At 57.5% G+C, this 26,202-nt stretch overlaps 2 protein-coding genes across 7 annotated transcripts; one reads left to right on the top strand and one right to left on the bottom strand.

Annotated features, from left to right (window-relative positions):
- Positions 1 to 1,247: 1,247 nt before the first annotated feature.
- Positions 1,248 to 19,637, bottom strand: TUBGCP2 (tubulin gamma complex component 2). Of its 5 annotated transcripts, none has more exons than XM_036109607.2 (18): positions 19,501 to 19,637; positions 16,788 to 16,947; positions 15,542 to 15,670; positions 14,588 to 14,764; positions 13,433 to 13,592; positions 11,121 to 11,328; positions 10,632 to 10,831; positions 10,079 to 10,268; positions 9,361 to 9,506; positions 7,723 to 7,903; positions 6,881 to 7,061; positions 5,934 to 6,106; positions 5,542 to 5,670; positions 5,070 to 5,190; positions 4,372 to 4,515; positions 3,753 to 3,881; positions 2,902 to 3,065; positions 1,248 to 1,644 (listed from the first exon to the last, which is right to left on the bottom strand). In XM_036109607.2, exons 2-18 carry the CDS (start codon positions 16,935 to 16,937, stop codon positions 1,509 to 1,511), a joined length of 2,718 nt encoding a protein of 905 aa, XP_035965500.1. In that variant the 5' UTR covers positions 16,938 to 16,947; positions 19,501 to 19,637; the 3' UTR covers positions 1,248 to 1,508. The 5 variants fall into 5 exon arrangements, 4 of the variants coding, with proteins under 4 accessions (XP_035965500.1, XP_035965501.1, XP_035965502.1 ...); XM_036109608.2 differs by having other exon boundaries at positions 16,788 to 16,973; positions 19,501 to 19,559; XR_004922728.2 differs by lacking the exon at positions 1,248 to 1,644 and adding an exon at positions 3,598 to 3,665 and having other exon boundaries at positions 2,927 to 3,065; positions 19,501 to 19,635.
- Positions 19,637 to 23,779, top strand: ZNF511 (zinc finger protein 511). Of its 2 annotated transcripts, none has more exons than XM_036109614.2 (6): positions 19,637 to 19,797; positions 20,485 to 20,558; positions 20,940 to 21,030; positions 21,212 to 21,336; positions 22,427 to 22,576; positions 23,405 to 23,779. In XM_036109614.2, the coding sequence occupies exons 1-6, from the start codon at positions 19,645 to 19,647 to the stop codon at positions 23,481 to 23,483; spliced, it is 672 nt and encodes a 223-aa protein (XP_035965507.1). In that variant the 5' UTR covers positions 19,637 to 19,644; the 3' UTR covers positions 23,484 to 23,779. The 2 variants fall into 2 exon arrangements, with proteins under 2 accessions (XP_035965507.1, XP_035965506.1); XM_036109613.2 differs by having other exon boundaries at positions 20,829 to 21,030.
- The last annotated feature ends 2,423 nt before the right edge of the window (positions 23,780 to 26,202 follow it).

Below are 26,202 nucleotides of genomic sequence, written 5' to 3'. Positions count from 1 at the left end.
GCAGCCGAACCACGTGGCTCCGGAGCTGCGTTCTGGACAAGCTCCCTGAGGTGAGGGCATCAGTCTAAGTGAGAGCCTGTGGGCGGCACAGTCCAGGCCAGAGGTCAAAGTCTAACAGACCCTTATTTCCCCCAAAGCGGATGGCATAAAAACCAAAGGCAGGACGGGCTAGCCGACCTTGAGGCATCTCAGGCAGAGGTGACAGAGGTGTAGAAATGGTCTGAACACGAGCTCTGTCCCCCTTACGTACCACTTCCTGTGATGAAACAAGGTGTGTGAGACCCCACCCCCCAGCCATCTCCATCTTCCCTTCCTTCCTTGTATGTTGCAATTACTTTAAAACAAAAAGGGAAAGGCTAAAGCCCCTGTACTGGCAGAAACCAAAGCTGCCGCGGACACACAAGCTCCGTGGGCCCTGGACCAGACTGCCCGCGGGCAGCTAGCGTTGGCAGCCAGGACCAGCACGGGCCTGCTCCCAGGACACAGGACCCCACGCAGCCCCCCAAACACACCTCTGTCCCACCCCTCCCCCCTCACCACCTGCAGCCCTGAGGTGCAGTGGGCAAGCCTGCTGCCCAGAGCCCAGGATGGGGACACAAGGTTTCTGGGTCTCAGGGCAGGGCAGGAGGGCCGCAAGCCAGGGGCCGACAGGTTCCTCTGCTCAGCACGAGGTTTGCACAATGCCGGGGCTCTGGCCATGATGGCTGCACACACTGCAGATTGGAAGAGGGAAACGCCTGTGGCTTGAAGGGGAGCCCCCAGCTCCACGGTGTTTCCTGTGCAAGGCAGCGGCCAGGCCGAGTGACCACACCCCAGCCGCAAGGGGGGACCCAGGCTGCCTCCAGGAGCCTGCTTCTAGCTCTCATTCCTCCTTGCCCCCCAGGAGGACACCCCCCTCCCAGAGCAGGTGGTCAGAGCTCAACTGGGACAGTGACACATGACCTCTGGCAGGTGGGCAGCATGGCGGGAGTCACAGGTGTGGGGCGGGCCGGGGTCAGGTTCCACCCAGCACCTCTGCGGGGCCGGCAGGCGGGCTGGGCGGGCAGTTGCTCCTGAGGACTCCCCCAACCCCTGGCCCGGCCCTGCGACAGCTCGAGGACCGTGCTGCCCCCTAGTGCCCGGAGCCCAGCCTAGCACAACAGTGGATTTCTGGGAGTCCAGGCCTGTGTACCTGACCAGCTGAGAACACCTGGACCCCGTCCCCTGCATGGCATTTTGGAAATTATCTTCATGTTGCTCAAATGCCATATGTTTTCACTTCTCTTTATTTGAGAACAGAAACATTTTAAAAAGTGACCCTGCTCAACTGAAGAAAGCTCACAGAGCACAGCCATGCAGACGCCCGCTCGGGTCTGGGCAGCTGCTGCAGAGCAGAACCCAGGACCCCGAGACACGAGAGCAGCACACAGGGACGACATTCAGACTTTATATTTAAACAGCAACAAGGGGTGGTTCAGCGCTATTCCAGTAAAAGGTTCTGAACTCACTTCTCCACAGCACCTGCAGCCTCACTGTGCGGTGACAGCGACCCTGGGTGCTGATGCTGGGGGGCCCCGTGGGACAGGCACCTGGGGGGCTGCCTTCTGGCTCCTCTCTGCAGAAAGACGCTCCAGGCGCTCCGTGTAGAAGCCATTGAAGTCCAGTCTGCGGGAGGAGAGGGGCTGGGCTCCCGTGCAGACGCCCCAGGTGCAGAGGTGCCCTCCCCGCGGTGCCACGCCAGGCAACCGATCCACCCCATAGGCAAAGGGTCGGCTCTGCACCAGGTGCGAGGAACACCCACCCACACAGCCTTCCCTGGTTCAAGCAACACTGACGTCGGAACCTAAACACACATGCAAACTGAAAGCAGAATAACCAAAACTCCTAATTAGGGGTTTAAGCAGAAGCATAGCTTCGGTTTCTCTGCTAAAACCCCAGCAGAAGAGCTGTCCCCCACCCCCCGCCCACCTCCCTGGCAGCCCTCCCTGGCCCCTGGATGTTGGGGCCAGCCTTACCTGGCACAAGGGCCCAAGGGTGCCACAGGCTGGAGGCACCTCCCAGGCCCTGTACTTAGGACATCAGACGTCCGTCTGACACCTTCCCAGGCAAGGACACCCCCACCCCAATCCCTTGGAAATCAGCTGACCCGCTGCCTCCCCTCTGTAGAGCGGGGCGTCCAGGACACTGCCGGGCTCCACAGGTCGTGGGAACCTGCTGGCCCCAGAACCACAAACTGGCTGACCAGCTTGCTGGCCCCCTGCACCTGCCTTCACGCTCCTGCACTGTCCTCCCCAACGGGCCCTCCCAGAGTCACCAGGAATGCTCCGTCACACCTCCTGAGAGTGGTGACAAGGCGCAGCCAGCCCCAAGAGCCCAAACACGGAGGCTTTAGTAAGCGCTGCCACAACCCCCACTGTTGGCTCCCAGTGACTTCCTGGCCTGAGCAGCACCGCTGGTCTTGTCTTCCCTTGCCTGCCTCCTGGCTGCTCATCTGAAAACGGGGTGCTGCTGCCGCCATGCACGGCCCAAGGCTGGGGGCTGGGGGGGCCCTTCCAGCGTCCTGGGTCCTGGCTCAGGGAGCAAAGCGTTGGCAAGCCTGAGCCAGCCCGGCCCACAGACAGGGACCAGCGCCGGGGGCACAGACGGTCACTGGTGCACACACTCACGAGTGAACACAAACCACCGCACACGTGCATCTGTCACTTCAGGGAGTGAGCAGTGACCAGCAGCAGCACAGGAGGTGAGGGACGAACACCCGCAAACCCAAGCAGACCCCGCCTCAGTCACTCCCTCCCTGGGGCGGCCCAAAGCTGTGTGTGACGGCGGGGGGCGGGGGGCGCACGGGGGAAGCCCAGGACTCCCGGCCACACGGGGACAGGATGGTGCCCGTGGCAGCCGTGGCAGGAGGCCATCCGCACCCACCTGGAGATGACGCTGGCCATGCTATGCTCACAGTCGCTGGTGCTGTAGAGGCTCAATCGGGCCAGAAGGTCAAGCAGATGTGCCGAGAAATTCTTATCAAACTTGTTGATGGTGGCCTCGAAGCTGGAGGTCAGCTGAGGGGCGTCCACGTGCTCAGCCAGGTACTAGAAGACACGGTTGCGCACCGTGAGTGCCTCTGGCCCCACCTCGGCACTGCTCCCTACCAGCTCGGCTTCCCTCCCCCCCCCCTTTTTTTTAAATAGAAGGGATTTGGGCAAGTTTTCATGTGATAAAAGTTAAGGCATCATAAAAGTTCCTGAGACTGCGGAACACAGAGACATGCTCTGTTTGGGCAGCTGGCGCCCTGCCCTGCTCCCACCACAAGGAAGCAGCAAGTCCATGCACCTCATGGATTCTTTACGTGGCTCAGATTTTCAAGGGAATGCAGCATTTTCTCCTGGCTCCCTCTCAGCAAAGGGAGTGGACACGGGAGTACGGGCCTGAGCTCCCTCCAGAGCTGGGCCTGGTGCGCAGGGCCCATGCCCCTCCCCGCATCCCCTCAAAGAAGGCGGAGACACCTCGCCCTTCTAGTTAAGGCTGGACTCTAGTGACAGCAGGGCCCACGGCCCCGTGCCTGCTCCGTGGCAGGCCCTCTGCGGACACCCCAACCCCTGCTCCGGGGAACTGTGGCCTCACCCTCGAGCACGGCGGGGCTGAGGTTTGGACAAGTTTGGAGAAGAGATCCTCTAGCTCATTTTTGGAACCTAATTAGGATGAACTTTTTTTAATCAAAGGGACAACAGAATGGAGGGCTGCAGCGGGCCTGCTGGATGAAGCCGGAGGCTGCACACCTTCCTAGCGAGCTCCTTGCGGGCACGCTCCTCCGCCCGCTCGGCCTCCGTGGGCGGCCCCAGCATCGTGCCATGCTCCAACATCAGCCGGCCCAGCTCACCGTCCAACTTCATGCTCTGCGTAAATCTCTTGGGGTCAGGAAGAAACGCTGTTGTTAGTTTCAAGGAACCCAAGTGGACTATGTGCCACCACACAGCTGAGGCGCCATCCGCAGATGTGGGGACAGCAGACGTGAACTCGGGGAGCTGCAGCTGTGCCCACATGGCCTCCAAGGGTGCCTGTCGGAGGGCTCGTCAACAGTTTTCTGAAGACGGCGTCTCCCCAGGGCGAGCCCCATACGGATCTGGCTCCCAGGCTCCTATCCCCCAGAGGTTGGCGACCACCTTGCACGCCCTGGAGTCCTGGTGAACCCTGTGTCACCCCCTACTTACTTTCTGTATCAGCATCTTAGGCAGCTGCTTGTAACTGAATCAAATAACTTGAACTGGACAAAAAGAACGCCAGGCGCCCAGAAAAGGGCTGGGGACAGAGATGCTGCAGCTGCTGGTCCCGGCCCACGACGGCGGAAGGGGGCTCAGAGAGACAGCCCTGCACAGGGCGGGCAGAAGGCGGGCGCACCTGCATGCAGTTGGTGAACATGACGCACACGGACATGAGCCTGGAGAAGACTTTGAGCAGCTCAGGGTTGGTCAGCATGCAGTCCTTCAGACAGTTGTCCAGGAAGCTCGTGTGGTGACCCAGCACGTCGTCGATGTTGGACGCCTGCGTGGAGAGACGGCACCTGCCTTGGCTTTCGGCACGACTTTGCGAGGAAACCAGACCCTACGCGGGCCAGGCTGCTGCTCTGTGTACCTCTGTTTTGTTTCCTTTCCTTAAATGACCCTACGGCTTTTGAGAGAAAAGTTCAAAATACCCCCACAAAAAAATGCTAAACATGCCCCCAAAAGGCCACGGTTTTGGTTCTTCCACGGCTGCCGTCCCTTCATGCTTCTGGGACCTGCTGACAGGCCCCAGGGGTGCTGGGATGGGGGTGGGGGGCGCAGAGCCACCCCAGCCCCAAGGCTCTCCGCACCACCTCAGGGGAAACCCCCCCCCCCCACATCCCAGTCTCACTTGTGCACACCTTTCCTGTGTTCACAAAGAAACCGCTTCCGTGTACGGAGCGCTTTGCGGTCTCCTCCTCACCAGCCCGGGGCAAGCACTGCACTAACCCCCCGACATCCAGCCCACTACGTTCCCTTCACAAGCACCTACTTGGTGCAACCCGGCTGGCGTAGAGCCTTTTAAGTGTTATGCCGTATTAAGTTCAAACTCACAGACTTCAGGTTCTTCTCAAGGATGTGCCACGTTGGCTCCATCACTTCGCACATCATGTAGTACTGAATGTTCTGGACAAAGTTGAGCATGCGCTGTCGCAGGGTGAAGGCACCAGCAAACCTGAGCGAGCACAGGAGGGTCCCCGCTGCCAGGGCGCCCTGCGCTGAGCGCCCCCACACAGGCACACACACCACCCGGCGTCACCGACCAGCGTGCGCGCCGGCGGGAGCGAACAAGCACCCCAAGCCTCACAGGGCTCACGCTGACAGACCCGACCACCCGCACGTCCGCACCGACGGCTGAGGGACAGAGCCGCGTCTACCGTGGGCGGCCACGGCCCCGCGCTGCAATGTGAAACTCGTCACGGGTCGAAAAGCTACAGAGCTGTGTGACAAGCTGCCTTTCTAAAGGGGTGAAGAGTGAAACGCTCCTGCCTTGAGGGGAGCATCTGAGCGTGCAGAACAGACGCACCACTTTGCCGAGTGTAACGAGTACTGCTTGGCGGCCTTGTTGCTGATCCAGACGTTGCAGAGCTGCCGCTCCACGTGCTTGCAGTAGAACATGTGTCTGAAGAGCATCTGGTAGCGGGTCAGGGCTTTCCTGCAAGAAGGAAAAGGTGACCGACACCTGGTGGGCGCTGCCGGCCTCAGGCACCGTGAGGCTCACGGCACACAGTGGCTGAGGCTCTGACATCGCTGATGCTGTTCTGCTCCCTGGCCCCCAGGCAGCCGGGCAAACCACCCCGCACAGAAGTGGACGTGGACAGCTGCTGCGAACGGTCTGCAGAGTGGATACAATCCTGCCTTCCGGGCAAACCTGGAATTGTGTCCACGGCAGCTGGTGCCGGAAAGATCAATGCTCACCTATTGATAATCAGTGACAGGGGCCACTTAACAACATAGTCAAAAGAGAAGGCCTCCAGGCCACTCAGCGTGAGCTCAGTGGGGTCGGCATGGACCATCGCCTTCTCCTGCTTGGTCTCGATGGCCAGAACCCGCAGGAGCTGAGTGATGAGGTCATGAGGCATCAGATCGATCTTGAGAAAGACAAAGAAAAAAGCATCACATCCTGACCGCTGCCCCAGCCCAGCTGCCCCACGAGCTGGAGAAGCAAGTCCGGGACTGAGGTAGCTTCCTCTGACGTAGACTCTGCATCTTGAAGGCCAGCTTACAAAACAAGTGTCTGCCAATAAAGCCTCAGCCACTTTCCACCAAAGCAAAAAGTGCAGAGAGATCATTTTTAAGATGCCCCATGGCGTAAACAAGAAACTACACAGCAAATGAGAAAAGCCTAAATCCCTTCAGATTTACAATTTTACCACAAGTGCCAGGACCCAGATGAAAGAGCGGCATACTTAGTGGAAAACAGTAGGCTGACCGTGAACAATGTTGGGGCTGGGGCGCCAACCCGTTGGTTCAGTTGAAAGTCCACGGGGACCTGCAGACCGCCCGTATCCCTAACTATGAATAGCCTACTGCTGACCGAGAGCCTGACACATGTGACGAGCACGTATTTTGTACGTCATAACATGTACCATGCTCTTATGATAAAGTAAGCTACAGAACAGGAACCGTTAATAAAAAAGAAAATACGTTTATGTCACTGTACTGTACTTATCGATAAAGATCTGCGTGTAAACGGACCTGCGCAGCTCACACCCGTGTTGCTCAAGGGTGACCTGCGGCATCACCATCAGGAGTCGGGTTCTCCTGGGGTTTCATGGCCGTCTTGCTCAGGCAGCTGCCCCACCTGTCTGGACGCAGGTCGGTGGGTCTGAAGGGCACTCCCCCAGCCCCTGGCCCCGACCCACCTTGAGGTCATCCTTGAAAGGGTCCGTGTTGGCAGTGCTCATGCGCAAGGCCAGCTCCAGCAGAGCCTCCAGACGGGTGGGCGTGATGTCGTCGACGGGCTTCTTCAGCTCCTCCTCGGTGAGGTCCATGAAGTGCACAAAGAAGTCCCCCTGGTCCATCAGGAAGTAGCGCTTGATGGACCTACAGAGCGGGTGGGGGCATGGGGGTCACCAGTGCGGCTGTGGGACCCGCAGAGTGGCCTAGACTTGGGAAAACTGACGGACGGCTGACAAGGAAGAGCTGCGTGCAGACGAAGGGCTCCCACCACAACCAGCAGTTTGGATGATGAGGTGGGGCCAGGTGGGGCTTGGGCAGCGCAGCCCAGGGAGGACGAGCCAAGCTCCTCGCCCAGCAGCGCTCCCCTAAGCAGGCCCGACCCTGCTCAGCTTCTGAGACCAGACGAAATCAGGCGTGTTCAGGGTGGTATGGCCATAGACCAGAGAAGTACATTAGAAAGGGGAGAAACGGTCAGCTTCACAAATGAGCAGAAATGAACAGCTCTTAGGCACAGGTGAGGGACCGCTGTGTCCAGAAAGGGCTGGTGGCCCTGGACCGGGGGCAAGACTGGGCAAGCTGTGTCACCCCAAGGTGACACAGGCAGACATGGCCCCACTGGGCTCTGGGGAGCAGGACCAAGGTGGCAGGGTCACAACTGTGCAAGGTTCTCAGGCTGGAGACAACCTAGCAGCATCCTTGTGTTTCTGTCCACAAAACAGAGCCACTAAGAGTAAGTTTCTGGCCTTGGTCAGACGCCAGGAGGGTTCCACGAGCTGAGCTAGAAGGCAGAAGGCAGACAGCTCACCTCAGGTGTGCCACGAGCTCCTTCTCTTCCATCAGGAAGGCCAGCAGGACCTTGCTGGCGTAGTTAAAAGCCTTCTCGATTTGCTCAACATATGCTCGCTCCTTCAAAGTGTAGATGATCTCCTTGGCCACTGGGCAGGTGACATCGTGACCACACTCTCTGACTACATTCAGATATTTTCCTGAAAAGACAAGGAGAAAACAGATTAAAAATTTCACTATACTGACACTAAACCACAGGCCCGAACCTCGGATACTGTGACCCCAACACTAGCTAGCGGACTGGAAACACGGGAGCCCTTTACGTGAGGCAGGGAAACACAACTGCTGCCCGTGAAGGACAGAAGCAGTAAGTGCTACAACAGGCTAGGCTCTCTTTCATCTGGATTTTTCTAACAAAGAGCACAGAAATAATTTCAAAAAAGCTTTCAGAGAATGAGGTTCCCAACCATCTTCCAACCCCATCCTCAATCACCAAGTCCCTGGCTGGAAGCCTGTCCGGTTCCCAGCCCATGTGATGGTGAGTGGAACACCACTGGGCCACGGAGGCCCAGGTCCTCGACTGCTGTTCCTGTAGTGTGTATGAGACTGCCCCAGAAGGACTGGATCCTTGGACTTTGTTTTTGTTGCTGGCGTTGAGCTCCTAAAACCCTTGCAATCTTGTGGCTCATGAGCCCCTTCCGAGCACAGCTGAGTTTATGCCGGGAGGTGACTCTGGGCAGCCCCTGTCCAGCTCAGGCTGGGGGCTGCGTGCCAGGGAACCAACCCTGTGACCAGAGGGTGGGAGCTTTGGTCCCACCCCCCCGATGCCGGGCTCGGAGAGAGGCTGGAGACTGGATAAATCAACCGCCAAACATTTCATCACTTGCGCCTGCATAACGGAACCTCCCTACAATTCCTAAGTGGAGCGGTGTGGAGTTTCCGGGTGGTGAACACGTCCACACGGGGATGGTGCACCGAGCACCACGCACTTCGGAGCTCCTGTGCTCGGCACCTGCCCAGACCTCGCCCCGTGGACCTCTTCAGCTGGCTGTTCACTTGCATCCTTTCTAATAACCCGGTAATCTAGAAAGTAAAGCGTTTCCCTGAGTTCTGTGAGCCGTCCTAGCAAATCGTCAACCCCGAGGAGGGGGTCACGGGAACCCCCAATTCGTAGCCACGTCAGACAGCGGTGCGGACAGCAGTGTTGATGTGGGGGCTGCCCTGAGGGACTGAGCTCTGAGCCTGAGGAGCCCGCGCCCACCAACCCTGGGAGGTCCGTGCCGGGACTGGGCTAATTCACAGGACGCCCAGCGGGTGTGCACAGACAACAGGAGAGCTGGATGTTGGTGTGGAAAAGCCACATGTCTGGCGCCGGCTGGGAGCAGGAAAGCAACTTTCCGGTCAGTGGTAACAGAGTTCTAGAAACGAAGTAGTGAAGAAAAGCCACCTGGGAGACAACCTCCTGGGGTCAGGGAACAAAATGACAGCACCCAGAGCCGCAGGAGTCAGACGGGACAACGGCCAGGCACAAGAAGACCCTGTGGAGGCTCTGCAGCCCTTGCAGCGCACGGCGGGGCCCCTGCCCTGCAGGAGGGGCCCAGAGACAGAGCCACAGGACGGAGGGCGAGCGTGTGCCGGGCTGGGGCGCGAGGCTCACCTGTGCTGAGCACCTTGCCGACCATCTTCTGCAGGAAGGAGGGGATCTGCCGCTGCACGACAGTGTACCTCTGGTCCCAGTACTTGTCGTTGTAGTCCTCCTGGATCTTCTCCTTCCGCAGCTCGTGCTCCTCCACCATGAACTCGCTGGCAAGCACAGGACGGCAAGCCACGCTCAACAGGCCGACGGGCTCAGCATGTCCCGCGCCCACAGGCCCAGCTGAGAACCCACTCCGGGGCTCCAAGGACATTCAGGGCCACGGGGCTGCAGGTCGACCTCTCTAGTTCCACCCGTCAGGGGAACGTAGCCCTTCCCTCCGGTGTGAACACAGGCAACGAGCCGACCCCCACAGCAGGGGTGCAACCCCTTCACGCCTGTTTCAGATATCTCTTAGCGAGGCATGGTTTTAAAATCACGTTGTCAGGCCCCCCCCAGACTGTTACGCGAATCACCAGCAGGGAAACGCTACTTCTAGGCCTGGCTTTTCAAGTCCTTTAGCAAATACACCTCAACAGGACAGACTTGTCTGTGGGCCGCCCCGGCTCCTCGAACGTGCTGGACACCCACCCTCCCCAGCTGCGACGGAAGCCCGCAGCAGGAGGCCGGGAGCCGCACGGAGGTGATTCTGACCCCACCACTCGACACGCTGAAGCCTCCCTGGGCAGCGTGGCTGCACGTGGCGCCTTACCCAGGTTTCCCCAGGCTCCGCGAGCCCTACCTGTAGGGGTCATTGATTATCCCTCTATAGATCCACTTCTCCAGAATCTCGAAGTAGGGCACACTGGCGGCCTTGGTTAAGTACAAGCACAGCTCCTGCGCCTGGCTGTCGCCCGTGTAGTTGAAGCTCCGGTCGTGGAGAAGGCTCAGGGTGGACCCCCCGACACACTCGCCCTTATCCACCGAGGTGGCTGCCAGGAGCGGGGGACGGCACTCAGTGCTGAGAAGTGCTGCCCGTGGCTCCCCCAGCTACGTCACGACACCCCAGGTGCTCCTTTTGTGGGGGACACTCAAACCATAAGCTCGTAATCACTAATGAAAGTTTATCAGTAAGAGCTTCCAGAGTTTTCCTCCCACAGATTAAAACACGAAGCAATACAGGCTTTGGCCTCACACCCTGGCGTCCACAGTGAAGAAACAAATGCCTCGCGCGCTGGTCTGGGAGTCTCACCTTCACACGCCACGACCCACCCCGCCATGGAATGTGCCTGCCCACTGCCCCAAGTCCCTCCCATGGCCCGGCCGACATGGCGGGTGGGAGGGTAGGCACGCACCAAGGGAGGCCAGGATGTCGACGGTGCGCATGGCCGGCTGGATGTAGAACCAGAGCTTCTGAAGTGACAGCAGGCCCTGCCTCTGCAGCTGCTCCAGCTGCGTGACCAGGATCAGGTACTCCTTCACTAGGGTTCTCATGGCGGCCGCCAAGGCATGGTTTACCTGTCCATATTCGAAGGAAGACTTTTCTTCAATGAACCTAAGAGGGAAAGGAGCACCCAGGACCCATGAGCAGGGGAGGCTACATTTTCAGATTAGATGTCAGATGCTCTGAGCCCCCTCCCCACTCAAGCTCTTCGAAACCAGGCCCCTGCACTTGTCCCCAGGCCCTTCAAAACCGTGCCAGGCATGAAACCGGGTCACAACAAGATGAGGACGCTCTTTAGAAAAGGAGTCAAATGATCTTTACAGACACAAAGCGGGAGCTGCAGGGGTCAAGAGCACCTGGGAAGGCCCGTGTCCAGCCTCAGGTCCCATCTGGCATCTACCTGGTCACCGTGGAGTAACTGGAAGCCACGGGGAGGATCCTGTTCACCAGCTCCCTGATGGACAGGTCGAGGTTGGGGTCCACGAGGAAGGTGCGGCTCTGCCTCCCGGTGAGGGGCTGGGCGGTGATGTACCTGCCGTCCACACCCACCAGCACATAGAGCAGGTCCTCCACCACGGCCGACTCTTGGGAGGCCAGGGGCAGCGTGCCTGTGGGCCGCAGATACCAGCTGGGCCATGGCCTCACCTCCAGGGCCCCTCACTCCCACTGACCTTTCTCCTGCCCTAATCTACTCAGGCACCCTCTACTGATTTCTCTGTTATTCCCTCAAACATTCATGGGCACGAGAATCAGGCTGTTCACTGGGATCTGACTCATCCCAGGGAGCTTAAAGGCTGGGATTCCAAAAGCACCACGAGCACAGGACAGGTGGAGCCTGGGCAATGCACCACAGCCTTAAAGCACCAGGCAGATAAAACCCTCTGGACACAGATAAAAGCCTGACATTTAAAAGGAGAAAATCAGGAATATAAGAAGCACTTCTGACGTAAGCTGTTGTTACAGCACTTGTTACAACTTAACAAGTCTGGGCTGCTGTGGGATGAAAAGACTTTCTTTAAAGACTTGGAAGCGGTGACAACTTCCAGCACGTGTGCACAGTATGAGACGGTTTCCTTACAACCACCCAGTTAAGGACAGTCACAAGCCATCAGCCAGGGCCACCGGCCAAACGCCTCCCGGCCCAGGCAGCTCCCTGCCTCTCTCGGTTCACAACCCTCGGGGTCCTCCTCTGCTGGGACAGACGGCCACGCGTGGGGAGCACACGCAGCAGCAACAGCACGGTGTCCGTGCCCTGCCTCGCAGCCCAGCCCTGCACAGCAGGCCCAGTGGGAGCCCGTCAGCCCCGCGGCGCTGCAGAACCGGGGCCTGGCGGCGCTTCACAGGAGCACTGCTGCCGCCGCCCACCGGCGCACCAGCCTGCTGACGGCGGGACACAGGCTCTGAGCACAGCAGCCGCCCGTCCGGCGAGGCACGGGTCACGTGGCCTTCAGAGCCACGCTCTGGACTTCAAGCTCCGCTTCCTCTCCACGGCTCCGACGGCCATCAGGACAGGCCTGCTCACAGCTCCGACTGGAGCGGCAAGGTTCGGCCTCCTGTTTCTCAAGTGCAGGGGTGCCTTCTAGGAATCGCCACCAACCCCCCCAACTCACTTGAAATCTGAGCATCACCCCAGTTAGAGCCCCAGTGGATGCCCTCAGTGGGGGGTAAGGGGTGCAGCACCGGGTCAGCTGGTCCTGCGGTGGGGACCCTGGCCTCGGGGGGCAGATGCCACCCTGCCCTCCGGCACCCTGCTCACACATGGAAAAGCACAGCGTCGCAGGCTGAGAGAGGAACAGCGGGGTGGCACAGCCAGCCTGGAGGCTGAGCGCTGAAGGGACAGGGGAACAAGCCAGGCTGAGGGGACACTGCACAGCGAGGTGTGGCCTGGAGGCCAATCCACCAGGGTCTCTGCGGCTCCCCAGAGTTTGAGGGGTCACTAGAGAAGCTACACGGGACACAGGCCTGAGGCTCAAAGCCGCTAGCTCTGGGATGACGGAGACAGCCACATGGCAGCAGGGCAGGATGCGAGGCTCCACGCCACGGGCTACCTGGGCCAAGGGAAAGAAAGCTAAACACCCATTCCTCAGCCGCACCGGCTGTACTTCAATGCCCATTCGCTACGTTCCACAGACGGCCCCATACCAGACAGAGCAGATCCATAACATTCCTTTAACACAGGAAGCTGTGCGGAGGTGCTGAGCCCCAAGCCAGTGAGAGCAGAAGGACTGTGTCTGGGCAAGAGGGACAGATGGTGGTGGGGGGCCTGGGACCAGGCTGGTGCAGCGGGAAGGAAGCAAACACAGGTGCCACTCCCAGCTCCAGGACCCGGTGACCTGTGACCAGTCACCGTGCGAAAAGTGGAGACACTAGAGTGAAGGTCAGGAGCCCCACTGCAGACACACACAACAGACAGATGGCCACGTGAGACCAAAATTCAGGGAGACATCCCGAGGGTAGAGATCTGGGATCGCAATGGGGACAATATGATTCCTTAAAACAAATGAGGTCACCCTGCAAAGGAAAAGTGGCAAGGAAGACCTGGGAGCAGGCCCCAAGGATCTGCTTGGAAGATGAGGTGGGGGGAGGAGGAGAGAGAAAGGAACATCCAGAGGCAGCGAGAGCACAAGAGCTCGGCACTACCGAGGATGAGAGCTCAGGAAGGCAGTGCACCACCCTGCACAAAGCACCGGCTGTTAGAGACACCCCACCTACCTATAGGCACAGCCGCGTCCGTGCTCACGCCTGAGCCAGTCAGGAAGTCCCCAACCAGTGTGGGTCTCTCGTATACCCACGGCGGAAAGACGGGGAGGCGCTGGCCGGAATTTTTTTTGTTCTGCTTATCTCGAAGCAACTTTCTTGTAAGTTCTAGAGACTGGTGAGGATATTTTCAAAAACAAAAAGAGACATACTTTTAGTGCCAATACTTAAAACTGACATCTACGGCACCAGAGAAGTCAATCACTCAACACGAGGGTTCAATAAAAACGTGAAGAAATGAGCGTCCCCATGCCCGTCACAGTGCAAGGCGCTGGCGGTAAGACAGGGACCCCGCCTCTCACTGGGGTCTCGGTCTGTGCAGAACCCACAGGTAAGCCAGGAGCACAGGCAGCAGGCTGCACCTTTCTTGGGAACACCTACACATAGACTCAATGGCTTTTTCCTGGTGGCACGAAGTCTAGACATGACCTGATGGGTGGAGACAAGGCCCCAGGGACAGCCAGCTAGAGAAGGGAGCCCCTAGCTGGGCCCCTCAGGGCCGGGGGGAGAGGCCACTTCCTGCACATGCCCAGAGCTGCGGTCCTCCTGCGGGGCCAGCCACCAGAAGCTGACCAGGGCAGTCCTAGGGGCCCGGCTTTCAGACGTACCAGGTCAAGGGTGGCCAGCGAGAGGGTAGGTGCAACTAATTCCTCATCTGTCACACAGGGTAGCAGTGTGAGGACACGGGAGGTGCTGATGTAAGACAACCAACCAGCGCTGGCTGTCGTGCCCGTCAGAGCCACTGAGCTCAACAAGCACAGGCTCTGCTCAGACCCTCATGGGTGCTGCTCTGAGGGGCCTGAAGGCCACAGGGGCAACCCCATGAGAAGACAGACATACATCAAGGGACTGGGGCAGGACATGAAATCAAGAGCAGGAGAAGCGGTAAGTATGAGAGATAGAAAATGGTCTATAAAGTATATTCTTACAAAAATAAACTGTCAAAAACTAATTGAGGGAAAGGAAGAATCACAATTTACGGAGGCTGAGATCCATGCGAGTGCCCCCGACAGGCAAGCCCGACAGCCTGGTGGGTCAGAACCTTCCTGCACCGTTACCCACTCCTGCGGTCCAGGACTGTCACCCCTGAGGGTGGTGGGGGAGCCCTACCTGCTGCAGCGTGGAGCCCGTGGCCACACTGCCAAGCTGCTTCCTCAGCTCCTCAAGCTCCTGCATGGAGATTTTGGAGGCCGTGGCAGGGGCACTGAAGGTGGTGGAGCCGCCGCCTACAGCGCTGGCTGCAAGCTCGGCGCGTTCTTTCGCGTTCTGTTGTAAGTACTGCAGAGTCTGAAAACACACAAGACCACGATCACATGGGCCAGCTCTGCAGAGCACAGCCAGCCCCCGCTTCCTTCCTTGCCGACTCCACGTGGAGGAACAACAGGACCCCCACGAGTCCCTGAGCTGCAGTCCGGTCTCTCAGCGTTTGCTGCCACAAGGTGCCACGGCTCCAAATCAGGACAGGAGGAGAATCCGATGGCCGCTTGACAGCCAATCCCCAAACTCTGTTCCCAAGGGCACGGCCCTGTCTCTGCGCTCGGCCAGTCTCCCATACTGCAGCGGGACCACTGTGTCCGTGCCCGGCCGCATCCTTGACCCCTGAACAGGCCCTGGGCCTGCAGAGGGACAGGGACAGGGCCAGGCACCTCCCTGGACGCTCGCGGGCACAGCGGCTCCTCCAGCCTCGACACTGAGTGCTTTCCTTAGTGTCGCAAAGGACACATGCACAATTCACAACACGTGAGAACACAGCGTGAGAACACAGCATGAGAAAAGTAAAGCCCCCCCCCCCCCGGGAGGTGGCAACTGTAATACTTCTCAAGTTCACTGCAAGCATGAGCTACGTCCTCTCTGAAGCACCACAAACACATCCGTACGGTACCTCACGGTGCCACCAGCACAGGGCAGGGGAAGCAGCACAGAAACGTGCCGTCAGGGGCGCTCTCTCAACGGGGCAAACCTCGCAAGCGTCCACCAGCGCAAGCCCCCCCACGAGCTCCGTCAGAAGCCCGCCACTCGTTCGCCTTTCCCGACACTCCCAACACGAGCCTGCGCAGCCGTTACCTCTCTGTCCTCCGTAAGTTTTGATAACAGGTACACCAGCGGGTCAAGGTTCCTTGTGTTTTTAGATTTCAGTTCATCATATTTCTTTAGAAAGTCTTCTGGAGTACGAGAAAATTCTGCTATTTTAACCTCAAAAGCACAAACACGAGAGATTCAGTGACAATAACAACTTTTAAAAATCTTCCAGAAAATTAAACACAAAAACCAAAATAGTGAAATTAGGTAGGCTAAATGATCACATACCTCTGAAATAAGACTTAAACCCAACAAACAGTTTGTTAACCCTATGCACAGTCTCCCCTGTAGTTTCCCTCCTGTTATGCTTCCTCAGCCTGAGATCAGGAAATAACCACTTAGATTTTTCTAACAGTTTATGCATTTGCTTCATACATTCAATACTATTCCCTTTGGAATTAGGCACAGGCTCAGGGGTTATGTTTGCTCACTGATTTATGGTGTTCCCCTTGTTGTAAATTAAATTCACTTTTGTGTTCCCAAACACTGTCCGCTCAGTGAATTTTCCTAATTATTATGGTGCCATTATTAATCTATTTAAATAATTGAAACTTCATGATGTGTTTCTAAAAATAAATTTCAAAATTCTCTCTTACTGAAAATCTGTAATTTTGAATTATATACTATTTGAATAAAGATAGAAAAATCTGCTTTAAAGGGATTTCAATACAGTTAATACCAGGAGCTTCCTTTTCTTTTCAAGTTTTTTATTTTTTTTTTTTAAGTAATTTTTACACCCAATGTGGGGCTCAAACTCATGACCCCGAGATCAAGAGTCGCATGCTCCAGGCAACTGAGTCAGCCAGGCATCACCAGGAGCTTCCTTTTCATCCAGAGGAATAGGAGTCTCCTTCCTCCTGGGACCCAGAACCTGTGTTCTGAGGTCAGGTTGACAGCCCAGCGCTCTCCCTGAACCTCCGATTACTCATCTGCACAACAGGGTGAGTTACAAGAGCTGCCATGAGGAATCATCAGAAGCACTGAGTCGAGCACAATACTTGGTCCAAGAAAAGCCTTTAACAAGCATTGTCTGCCATCAACACTGGTGATGCTGTGGCTGCTCAAGCAGGAAGCTGGTGAACTTTGTGCACAGCTTGCACCAGGACGGGGCCCGCCTCGCCCAGGGCACAGCGCAGCACCAGGACGGGGCCCGCCTCGCCCAGGGCACAGCTTGCACCAGGATGGGGCCCGCCTCGCCCAGGGCACAGCGCAGCACCAGGACGGAACCCACCTTGGCACTGTGTGCAGATACAGTGGTTGTGACATAGGGGGTCCTATTCTTCTGCAGCAGGTCGATATAGACCTCAGCCCCATCCCCTCCGTGGACACGCAGCAAGCTGAGCAGCTCATTGACGTCATGGTGAATCCGAAATTCACTCATAGTTTTGGCTCTGAAACAACATCACAACAGGTTTTCCTAAAGGTAAGAGGAAAGCCGTTTATAAAAACAAAAGTGTGCTAACAGCTGTAGTGAAGATGAGGCCCAAGTTAAATATCAAGCATCAAACAGAGAAGACTCAGCACACACTCCCGCATATGCTAATTAACTAATGAATATTAATTTGCAAATCCACACTGAGAAAGTGAGGCTCTAATCTCCTAGTATATAAACATTTAAAACTGGCCAGAGCCAGGGTATCTCCAAACATAAAAGCAGAACAGTTAAGCATGAACACACATACTTGTAAAATCAGGAGGTGCTCACAGTAACCAGTCATGGACATGAGGTGCAGCACGGCATGGGTTGTGGAGTCCCAGCCAGTCTGAACCCTGACATGGCCAGGTCTGGGCTATAGGGCCCTAGGCAAGGAGCCTGTCCTCTCTAGGCTTCTTCTGACAAGGGGTGACTAGTAAATCGTACCCACAGAGCTGCTGTGAAAGCACCAAAGGGCCCATACTTGGTAAGTCCTATGGTGTTGTTACTAGAGAAGCAAGAATAAGTGTGCTTTTACTACGTAGGGCTGACCAAGTGCAAATGTTGTTACTGGAGAACTGGCTGATTTTACAAAAGGAAAACTGGATCTGAGTCACCAACAGCATCCTAAACCATCAGTTACCTTACCAATCACAGAGGACCCCGAAACGAGGCACGGTAAACTACAAGCAAGACAGCAAAGAGGACACGGAACTTTCCCACTGAGGCCTCTCTGAATCCAAGGGCAGTTGGTTTTATCCATGTGCTACAAGGTTTCCCAAGGAATGTGGGTTGTCCTATACTGGCAGGACTGAGGACCCTTTGTCATGCTAGATGGCAAGCACGTTGTTTCCCACCGAAAGGAAGCACCTGTCCACCAGATACAAGCAGGTGGAGAGAGCACTTCAGAAGAATGATCATCTGAGAGAACGTTTATTTTAAAACTATCTGCACGAAACCTTGTGTTTGTGGTAAAAATACAAGCACAGACATGCCCACGTCACAAATATTAATGTACAAGGAAGCCAGTTCTCTGTGGAGATCTGGAACGATTCCTGCAAGAACCTGCTCTCAGCTGCAGGCAGGACCTCTCCTGGGAGGACATCTGGAAATGTGTAAGGGACACTTCTGGTTGTCACAGTGACCAGAAGGGTGCTCTTGGTATTCGGTGGCAGGAGACCAGAGAACCTAAACACCAACGAAGCACCCCACCAAAAATGTCCACAGCATCCCCACTGAAAACAACATTGAGGAGCATCTAATCACAAGAGCCCCCTAGATCTTTCTGACGCTCCTGAGTTCTTCTGTTAGTGGCCGCAAACACAGACGTCTGTGACAGGGCAGAACTCTCCTCCTCCCCGACCGTGAGCTGCGCAGAGGGTGGAGGCAAGGGCGCCTACTGCACACTTCCCCAGGAATGAGAGGCAGAGAGGTGGCAGCGAGTGTTTGTTGAGGGCTCAAAGCTAATTGCACAAATGGGCTTGGAAAACATTAGACAGTTTGTGAAAAAAAGTCGACTCCTAATGCTTTTTCATAAGAGATGAAAAACAGAGTCTGTCCAGAGCTCTTCCTAGCTGCAAAAATGATTGACTGGGAACGCAGCCACACACCTTTACTTCCAGAATGAAATAAGTTAATTATACTTTTTAAATTACGTTTTTTAAAGTTATTTTTTAATTTGTTAAAGACACAGACCCCCTTTTCCTGACCATTGCGTGCATGCGTGTGCACGTCCTACTCCACGCTGAACTATCCGTGCGAGGAGTGGAGAGTCAGCCTTGGAGCCATCCCGCCCACCCCCTACGGCAAGTCCCCAGCATCTTGGCATCCCTTAAATCATCCATCACCATTTCAATTAGGTAACTGTTTCACAGTCGTCTCCCCAGCTAGGCAGTAGGCTCCAAGGTAGCAGAGCCCGCCTCTACTTCTTCCGCGGGGGGCACCGGGCACAGCGTCCTGCACATCCCAGGCGCTGACGGGATGCAGGACACTAGAAAGGCAGGCGGAACAGGCAGGGCCTGACCGGCCAAGAGAGGGCCCCTGGACCAGGGGGACCAAGGTCACGGGAGGCCGCCGAAGGGCGTCCAGCAAGAAGCGCTACCGTGAAGCGCGAACTGTCCACAGACCACTCTGGCTCCGGTCTGGTGACCGGCCCGCAGACAGGAATGACCCAGGGGCCGCCCCGGCCCTTCCGGCGGAGGCAGACGCGCTGCGAGCAGGGAGGCTGAGAGGGGCAGTGCGAGCTTTTACAGGCAGGAGTCCGCATGTCACGGTCTGCGAAGGGAACTCCGAGGTCCCGTGTGGGGACCCGACCGTGTGCGGGACGACACAGGGGCCAGGGCGGCGCCGGAGCGCGGGCGTCGGAGGCTGACAGCGCGCGGTCCAGGGGCGAGCCACTGGCCGGCCTGCGCCCGCGGGCAGTCGACGCGGGGAAGCGCTGCGCACGCCGGACGAGCGCGCAGGGAAGGAGGACCGCGCCCGGCCTCGCCGCCCCCCAGGCTCAGGCGCCGCCGCCCCCCGCCGGACTCACCGCTGACACCCCGCGTCTGGACCCAACCCGCCGAAGCCCCTCGCGCAGCCCGCGCCGGTAGCGGAAGTGGCGCGACGTCACTTCCGGCCCGGCCCGCTCGCAGACGGTGGCCGTCAGGCTGTGGTGCCGCTGGCGCGCAGGGTGATGCAGCTGCCAGCCGCGCTGCACTCCCGCCTGGTGGGGGCACCCGGGGCGGCCGAGCCGCTGCCTGTGGAGCGGGACCCCGCGGCTGGGGCCCCGCCCTTCCACTTCGCGGCGCGCCGGGTTCGCTTCCCGCGGGACCACGAGTTTTTCGAGGTGTGTGAGCCAAACGGCGAGAAGGCAGTTGTCGACGCGGATGCGGCCGACTCCGGGTGGGGGTGGGGCCGGGGCCGGCGGGAGGGGCGGACCTGTGGGGCGGGACCGTTGGGTGGGGGCGGAGCCTGCAGTAGGGGTGGCCGCTGGAGGGGCGGGGCCTGCGGGGTGGGACCGATGGGTGGGGGCGAGGCCTGCGGCGAGGGGGGCGGCCGGCTGGAGGGGCGGGCCTGCGGGGCGGGACCGACGGTGGGGGCGGAGCCTGCAGTTGGGGCGGCCGCTGGAGGAGCGGGGCCTGCGGGGCGGGACTGATGGTGGGGGCGGAGCCTGCGGCCGCTGGAGAAACAGACCTGCGGGGCGGGATCGATGGTGGGGGCGGAGCCTGCGATCGGGGCCGCCGCTGGAGGGGCGGGGCCTGCGGGGCGGGGGGACCGGCGGTGGGGGCGGAGCCTGCGGCCGCTGAAGAAGCGAGGCCTGCGGGGCGGGACCGATGGTGGAGGCGGAGCCTGCGGCCGCTGGAAGACCACACCGGCGGGGCGGGACCGATGGTGGGGGCGGAGCCTGCAGTCGGGGCGGCCGCTGGAGGGGCGGGGCCTGCGGGGCGGGACCGGTGGTAGGGGCGGAGCCTGCGGACGCTGGAGAAACGGGACTACCGCGCCCGGCCCCGCCCACCACGTGCGTGTCCCGCAGGACGGGGATGTGCAGCGACACCTCTACCTCCAGGACGTGCTCACGCAGGTGACAGGGGCGCCTGAGAGGCCCAGGTGAGTGGCTCTGGGCCCAGCGCCGCCCCCTCCCCAGGCCCCGCCCGCCCCTAGCGGGTGACCTGCTGCCTCGCTCTCTGCCCGACCACCGTCCCCGCCCCTCTTGTCTGGCCTGGCCGCCTCCTAGCTGGCCTGTGAGAATTTGATTTGGGATTGGGAAGGAAACGTCAATGCTTTATCAGGCTACTTGGAGGACAGGTGTGGACCGGCAGCCTGAGGCCCTCTGTTAGCAGCAGAATGGCCTTCCCACGAGGTGGTTTCCTTCGCCAGGGTGCCCGAGTTCACCTGTCAGGTAGCAGGGTGCTGCCAGGTGTTCGACTCCCTGGAGGACTATGAGCACCACTACCACACTCTGCACAGAAACGTCTGCTCCTTCTGCAGACGGGCCTTCCCCTCCGTCCACCTGCTGGACGTCCACATACTGGAGTGGCATGACTCGCTGTTCCAGATCCTGTCCGAGAGGCAGGACATGGTGAGTGATGCGTCCCGTCCACTGGGCCCAAGTGCAGTCATCTGGGGCTGGGGGGAGGGGGCGGGGGGCTTGTTCCTGAGCTGTCTGCCTGGTGGGTACCAGCGCCTGGGGGTCAGGGGCCAGGTGAGGGGGCACCATGGAGGTGGGGGTCAGGACAGAGGTGACACCATTTACGTTTCAGTATCAGTGCCTGGTGGAAGGCTGTACAGAGAAGTTCAAGACCAGCAAAGACAGGAAGGATCACCTGGTGAAACGTCACCTCTACCCAGCCGACTTCCGATTTGATAAACCGAAGAAAAGCAGAGGGTACGTGAGGCGGGACACAAAGCAAAAGCTGCAGGCCATTGAATTTAGAAGAGCATTTTGGGTGTAGAGATTCTAAGGATGGCGCTGTAGTGAAGCATCTGCGTTACTTATGTCACGTTTAGCTGCAGATACGGAATCACTGCCCGATCAGGAGTTGTTCGTCAGGAGGGCTTGAACCAGTAGGGGATGGTTTTGCTGCTCTGTTGGGAATGAGTGGGGTCTCAGAGCGGTGTCTGTCCCGGGGCGTCTAGGAGCATCACCCCTTTCTCTGCACTCACACTAGAGCTGTACCTGCACCTCGTCCCCCCTCCCAGGTGCCAGCCCCACGCGGTGCTGACAGCCCCTGGGAATTTGTCCCAGGCTGTGAGGCCCTCCCCTCACACTGACCCTGTGATTTTTTTTGTCTGGTTGGTGACTTGACAATAAAGCTCTTTGCCACTGTCACTGTTAAGAGTGCACCTGGGAAATGCTTCAGGGGTAATTCTTGAATTTGTGTTGTATTTCTTTGCCTCTTTCAAGTGATTCTTTGAGTGGTCCTTCAGAACCTCCGAGAATTGTGTTGATTGAAGTTTTTTCAGACCAGTTTCTCTCAGCGGGACTTTGCTCTTTAAAGTAATGTAATTCTGAAAGCACACTGCAGCATGGGACAGTGGGAGGCTTTGGATGTGAGGTAGCTCTCTCCTTCTGGAGGGATCATTTCAAGGAGAAAAGCCCTGCAGTGCTGGGTGCAGTAGGGGTTAGGGAGGAGACTCTCAGTACTCTGTAGTTAACGTTAGTACATTTCTCACGTATGGTCATGAAAAGACTTTCAGCTCCCTTGGTAGGCATTTACCACGTGGCACTCCAGAGATACTATTTTCAAAACATAAAGTGTAATTGTCACTAAGCTTATAAACATGGCACCTGTTATATAAACGTTCACTTAGGATTTTGTCGTCATCCTTGTCTTTGTCTCGGTAGTCTAAGAATTACACTATGCCAGGATAGCTATAAAATATTTTTGCAAGAAACAGTAGTGTTTTTGTGGCGAGTTGGTCCGTGAGGGAAGACAGGGTCACAGGGGCCACCGCTCACCCCTCTGTCTCCACAGCCCAGCCACGCCGGTGGCCACTGTACGAGTGTCGGCAGAAGCTCTGGGGGATGATGGGGAGCAGTCGGGAGGGGACGCCATGGAAGTCTGCTCTGAACACGCGGCCCCCCTCCCAGAACCCGTGGGCGAGCGGCGGACATACAGCCACAGGTTAGTACCTGCCGTCTGTCCGCAGCAAGTTCTGAATGTGTGTTTTATGAGGATGACGCTGGGCTTGACCCTGGGCAGTATTCTCACGGAGAGAAGCAGATGCTGGGTCGGAGTGTTGGCTTCCGCAGCGGTTGAGAGCCTGACTATTTCTGTTTCTCTTGAATGTCTCAGTTTCTTGTGCGTGCCCTGCTTTGGGGCCCCGGAAGGCAAGGCACCCCCTCCTCTTTGCATCGTGGCCTAAACTGGGATGGAATGACCACTGGCTGTAGTTGCTGAAGTTATGATTTACAAGTCTTTCTCATACTAATTATTCTCTTATTGGGTTAAACTTGATTTTAAGTCTAATTTTGAGGAAAATGTTGGACAGAAGAAAAGAGATTGCCAACAAATGCAAACAGACAGGAAGATGGGCTTGTATTCCTCCCGCTGCCCTCGCGCTGCCGCCCAGACTTTGGCCTGCAAGTGGGTCCTGGATGCCCGTGGCTTCTTCCAGATGCTGGGTCACAGGAAGCCTGGGCCTGGAAGCTTGGCATCAGCGGCCCTCCTGGCCGAGTGTCCCAGGCAAGCGCGCTGCCGGCTGGGAGAGTCTCCCTCAGGAAGCAGGTCCGAGGCAGCTGGCCAGCCACAGGAAGGGAGCTGCCCTGGGGCCTGGGGTACAGGGCATCCAGGGAAAGGAGCGCCCATGGGCTGAATGTCCCACAAAGTGAAAGAGAAGGAGCCAGCCCCCCCAGAACAAGAAGAGCATACTCATGACGCTGCTTTTACGAGTTGGGTTTTTTATTGGCAAAAACCATAATGGTTTAGTATAAAGACTTTTTTCCTTTTCAGAATACCCTCTACCATCTGTTTCGGTCAGGGTGCATCACGAGGATTTAAAAGCACCAAGAAAAGAAAGGAACACCAGTGACAATGTGGACAGAGAGCCATGGGCCTCCGAGCAGACCCCAAGGGGGGCGGTTGCCTTTCGCAGGACACAGGGTCAGTAGTGCGATTTCTCTCGCCTTCTGGTGTGGCTGCCCTAGGACCCAGGCCTTTGCCACCCTTGATCCTCGATGCCAGTCCCTCGGTGGACCACTATGTGACCGCAGAAGCAGTGACAGACCCACCAGTTCCAGAAGTGGCCCCGACACATGCTCGGGAATGAAACGGGGGCCGTCCTGAGGATGTGCTTTGTAAACACGTAAATACTTGCTTTTAACAGTCTCCAGTGAGTCTCCAGTTGTCACTGTGTGTTGTTGAACTGGGTACAGAAGTGAGCAGCAGCTACCCACAGCTAATCTGTTCTCAGTGCTGGGTTATCAGGAAGATTTACGAAGCCTCAGACCCCCAGGGGGTGAAGGGCAGGGTGCAGCACTGAGTCGCTGATGTTCATGGCTTGACGAGAGGCTCCTGGGTCACCCCTTCACCACACCAGCGATCAGACCTGATGGGGTTTGGTGAGAACCAGGGAAGGCTCATGCGTGCCTCGGGGGGCAGTGTGGCCAGGGTGGCTTCTCCAAGGAAAGACCGTGATGGGGCAGTGAGGGAGTGTCGCAGCGAGGGAGGGGGCTCTGGCCAGAGCTCCAGGGCCTGGCCGGCACATGCTCGGCAGGAGCAGAGCGGCCTTGTTGTACCGTCGTGTGGATGAGCGTAATGCAGCTCCCGGGGAAGCAGTGCTGGGAGCAGCACCTGAACGGAAACAGCGGGGTCGGCTCGGTGTTGATGCGGTCGGGGCTCTCAGGGCGACACCTGGCAGAGTGGGGACCCGACAGCAGGGTCTCTCTCTGGAGGCCCCGTCTCCATCGGGCATGCGCCTGGGGTGCTCCTGTGCTGACTGCTGGCTTGAGGGCTCCCGCTCAGCCCGCAGCAGGAGGATGGCCTGCCCCTCCCACCTCACCTCCAGCCTGTCCTTTCCAGGCTCTGGGCTCGGCTGGAGGCAGCTGGTGGTCATCTGTGGCTCCTGGCACGGAGGCTGGTGCCCCAGCTCCTGGCATGGAGCCACACCTGTGGCTCTCCGGAATCTGGAGCAAAGGGACTGTTGGGGGGTCATGTCACAGCAGTAGTTTCACACAGGAAAAGCTCTAAAGGTGGGTTACCAAGTGCTTACGGAAAAAAAACAAAACCTAAAGTGCAGGTCCTAGGACATCAACAGGAGACCTAGCGTGCACTTCGTGGAGGCTGGCGGGGCAGGGACCAGCCTTGGCTGGGGGCAGTGTGTCAGGGCTGACCCAGAGTCCCTTCTTTGGCTCTTAAAAGCACAACATAGAGACAATGCTAACTTGCGGAACTCCCATTCTGTCTCTGTCCACCTCCCCTCAGAGACCTTTCCTCCTCCAGCTCCTGCCCGGCCCCCCTGCCCAGCCCCCCCGCATGGCCGCCTGCACTGCCCCCGCCATCGGCAGGAGCACACTGGCCTTTCTCACTGCAGCACGTTGTGCTAACCGTCCTTGTCCACAGTGTCAGCCCCAGTAAGACTGTCGTGTAGTCTTTGGGGCCTGTCCGTCCTGGGTTCCAATCCTCACTTCGGCTCTACCCAGAAAGCTGCTCGTTTAGTCTGTCCTGGTTTTTCTTCTGAGAAATGGAGGATGTCAAACTTCAGGGAGAGTGTTTCTGCTGCCAAACCTGGGTGTGGTTTCCAGGTCCAATGTCAAGGGGAAACTCAACTGGACACGTTGATGACAAGGAAGAGCTTGATTGCAGGGTGCATGGGAGTAGGACTTAAGGATAGACTGTCAGTGTTTGAGGATGCTGAGTTTGCATTAGTCTATTTGTGGTGGGAAATGGGATTATCATACTTAGGTTTAAATATTCAACATGTTGTTATTTGGGAGACCAGAGCCCATTGGGGTGACCGCATTTGTTCCTAATTGGTGTGTGAAGTGCTCAGGCTCACAGGGAGCAGGGCAGAGCACCAGTCTTGGCTCTTGTCCTGGGGGCACCGTGTCCTCAGGCTTTGCCGAGTTCCTCAAAATCATATTTAGAACCTCATGAGTCTGCTCAATGCCCCTTGGCTCACCTTTTTTTTCTTTTCTCTTTTTGTACCTTATTTTGGATAGAGTGGGTTTCTTTTCTCATTCTGATATTTGGGAAGTTAGGCACTCTCTCATGTTATCTCAGAAATTTTAATATGTGAATACTTGTTCGGATCTAAGATTAATCGGTATTCTTTCCCTCCCCCCAAACAGTACATGGACTGTGGACGTTCGATCCCACCATCTGGGGCCGTGTGTGTGATGAGAGGTGGACACTGGCTCTGGGTCCTGTCTGTGTCCTCACACACCCTGCAGCCCCACAGTTAGCACTGATTCTGCCGGAAACATTGTCCTCCTGCCTAACGAATCTCTGGAGAATTTCCTTTAGTGAGGGTCAGGAGGAACGAGCGTTCTCAGTTCTCTTTGCCTGGAAAAGTTGTTCTGTTCTTGTGCTTGAAGGAGAGTTTGGTCAGGAATACAGCCCTTGCCGGCAGTTTTCTCCCTAAGTGGGGCGAGGGTCTCATTCATCTCATGGCTGCTGCTGAGGGTTCAGCGGTCAGTCTTGTCACCGTTCCTCAGAAGGGCTCTGTCTGGCCTCCGTCTTTACTGTTCTGCGGTTCCTCTCGACGTTTAAGGGAATGCGTCTGTGTACCTGCGGCTCTTCACTCCGTTGTG

The sequence above is a fragment of the Halichoerus grypus genome, chromosome 7, assembly GCF_964656455.1.
Source record: "Halichoerus grypus chromosome 7, mHalGry1.hap1.1, whole genome shotgun sequence".
In the NCBI taxonomy this organism is placed as follows: Eukaryota; Metazoa; Chordata; class Mammalia; order Carnivora; family Phocidae; genus Halichoerus; species Halichoerus grypus.
Note: the sequence above shows the minus strand (reverse complement) of the source record. Positions and strands in the feature narration are given on the sequence as shown.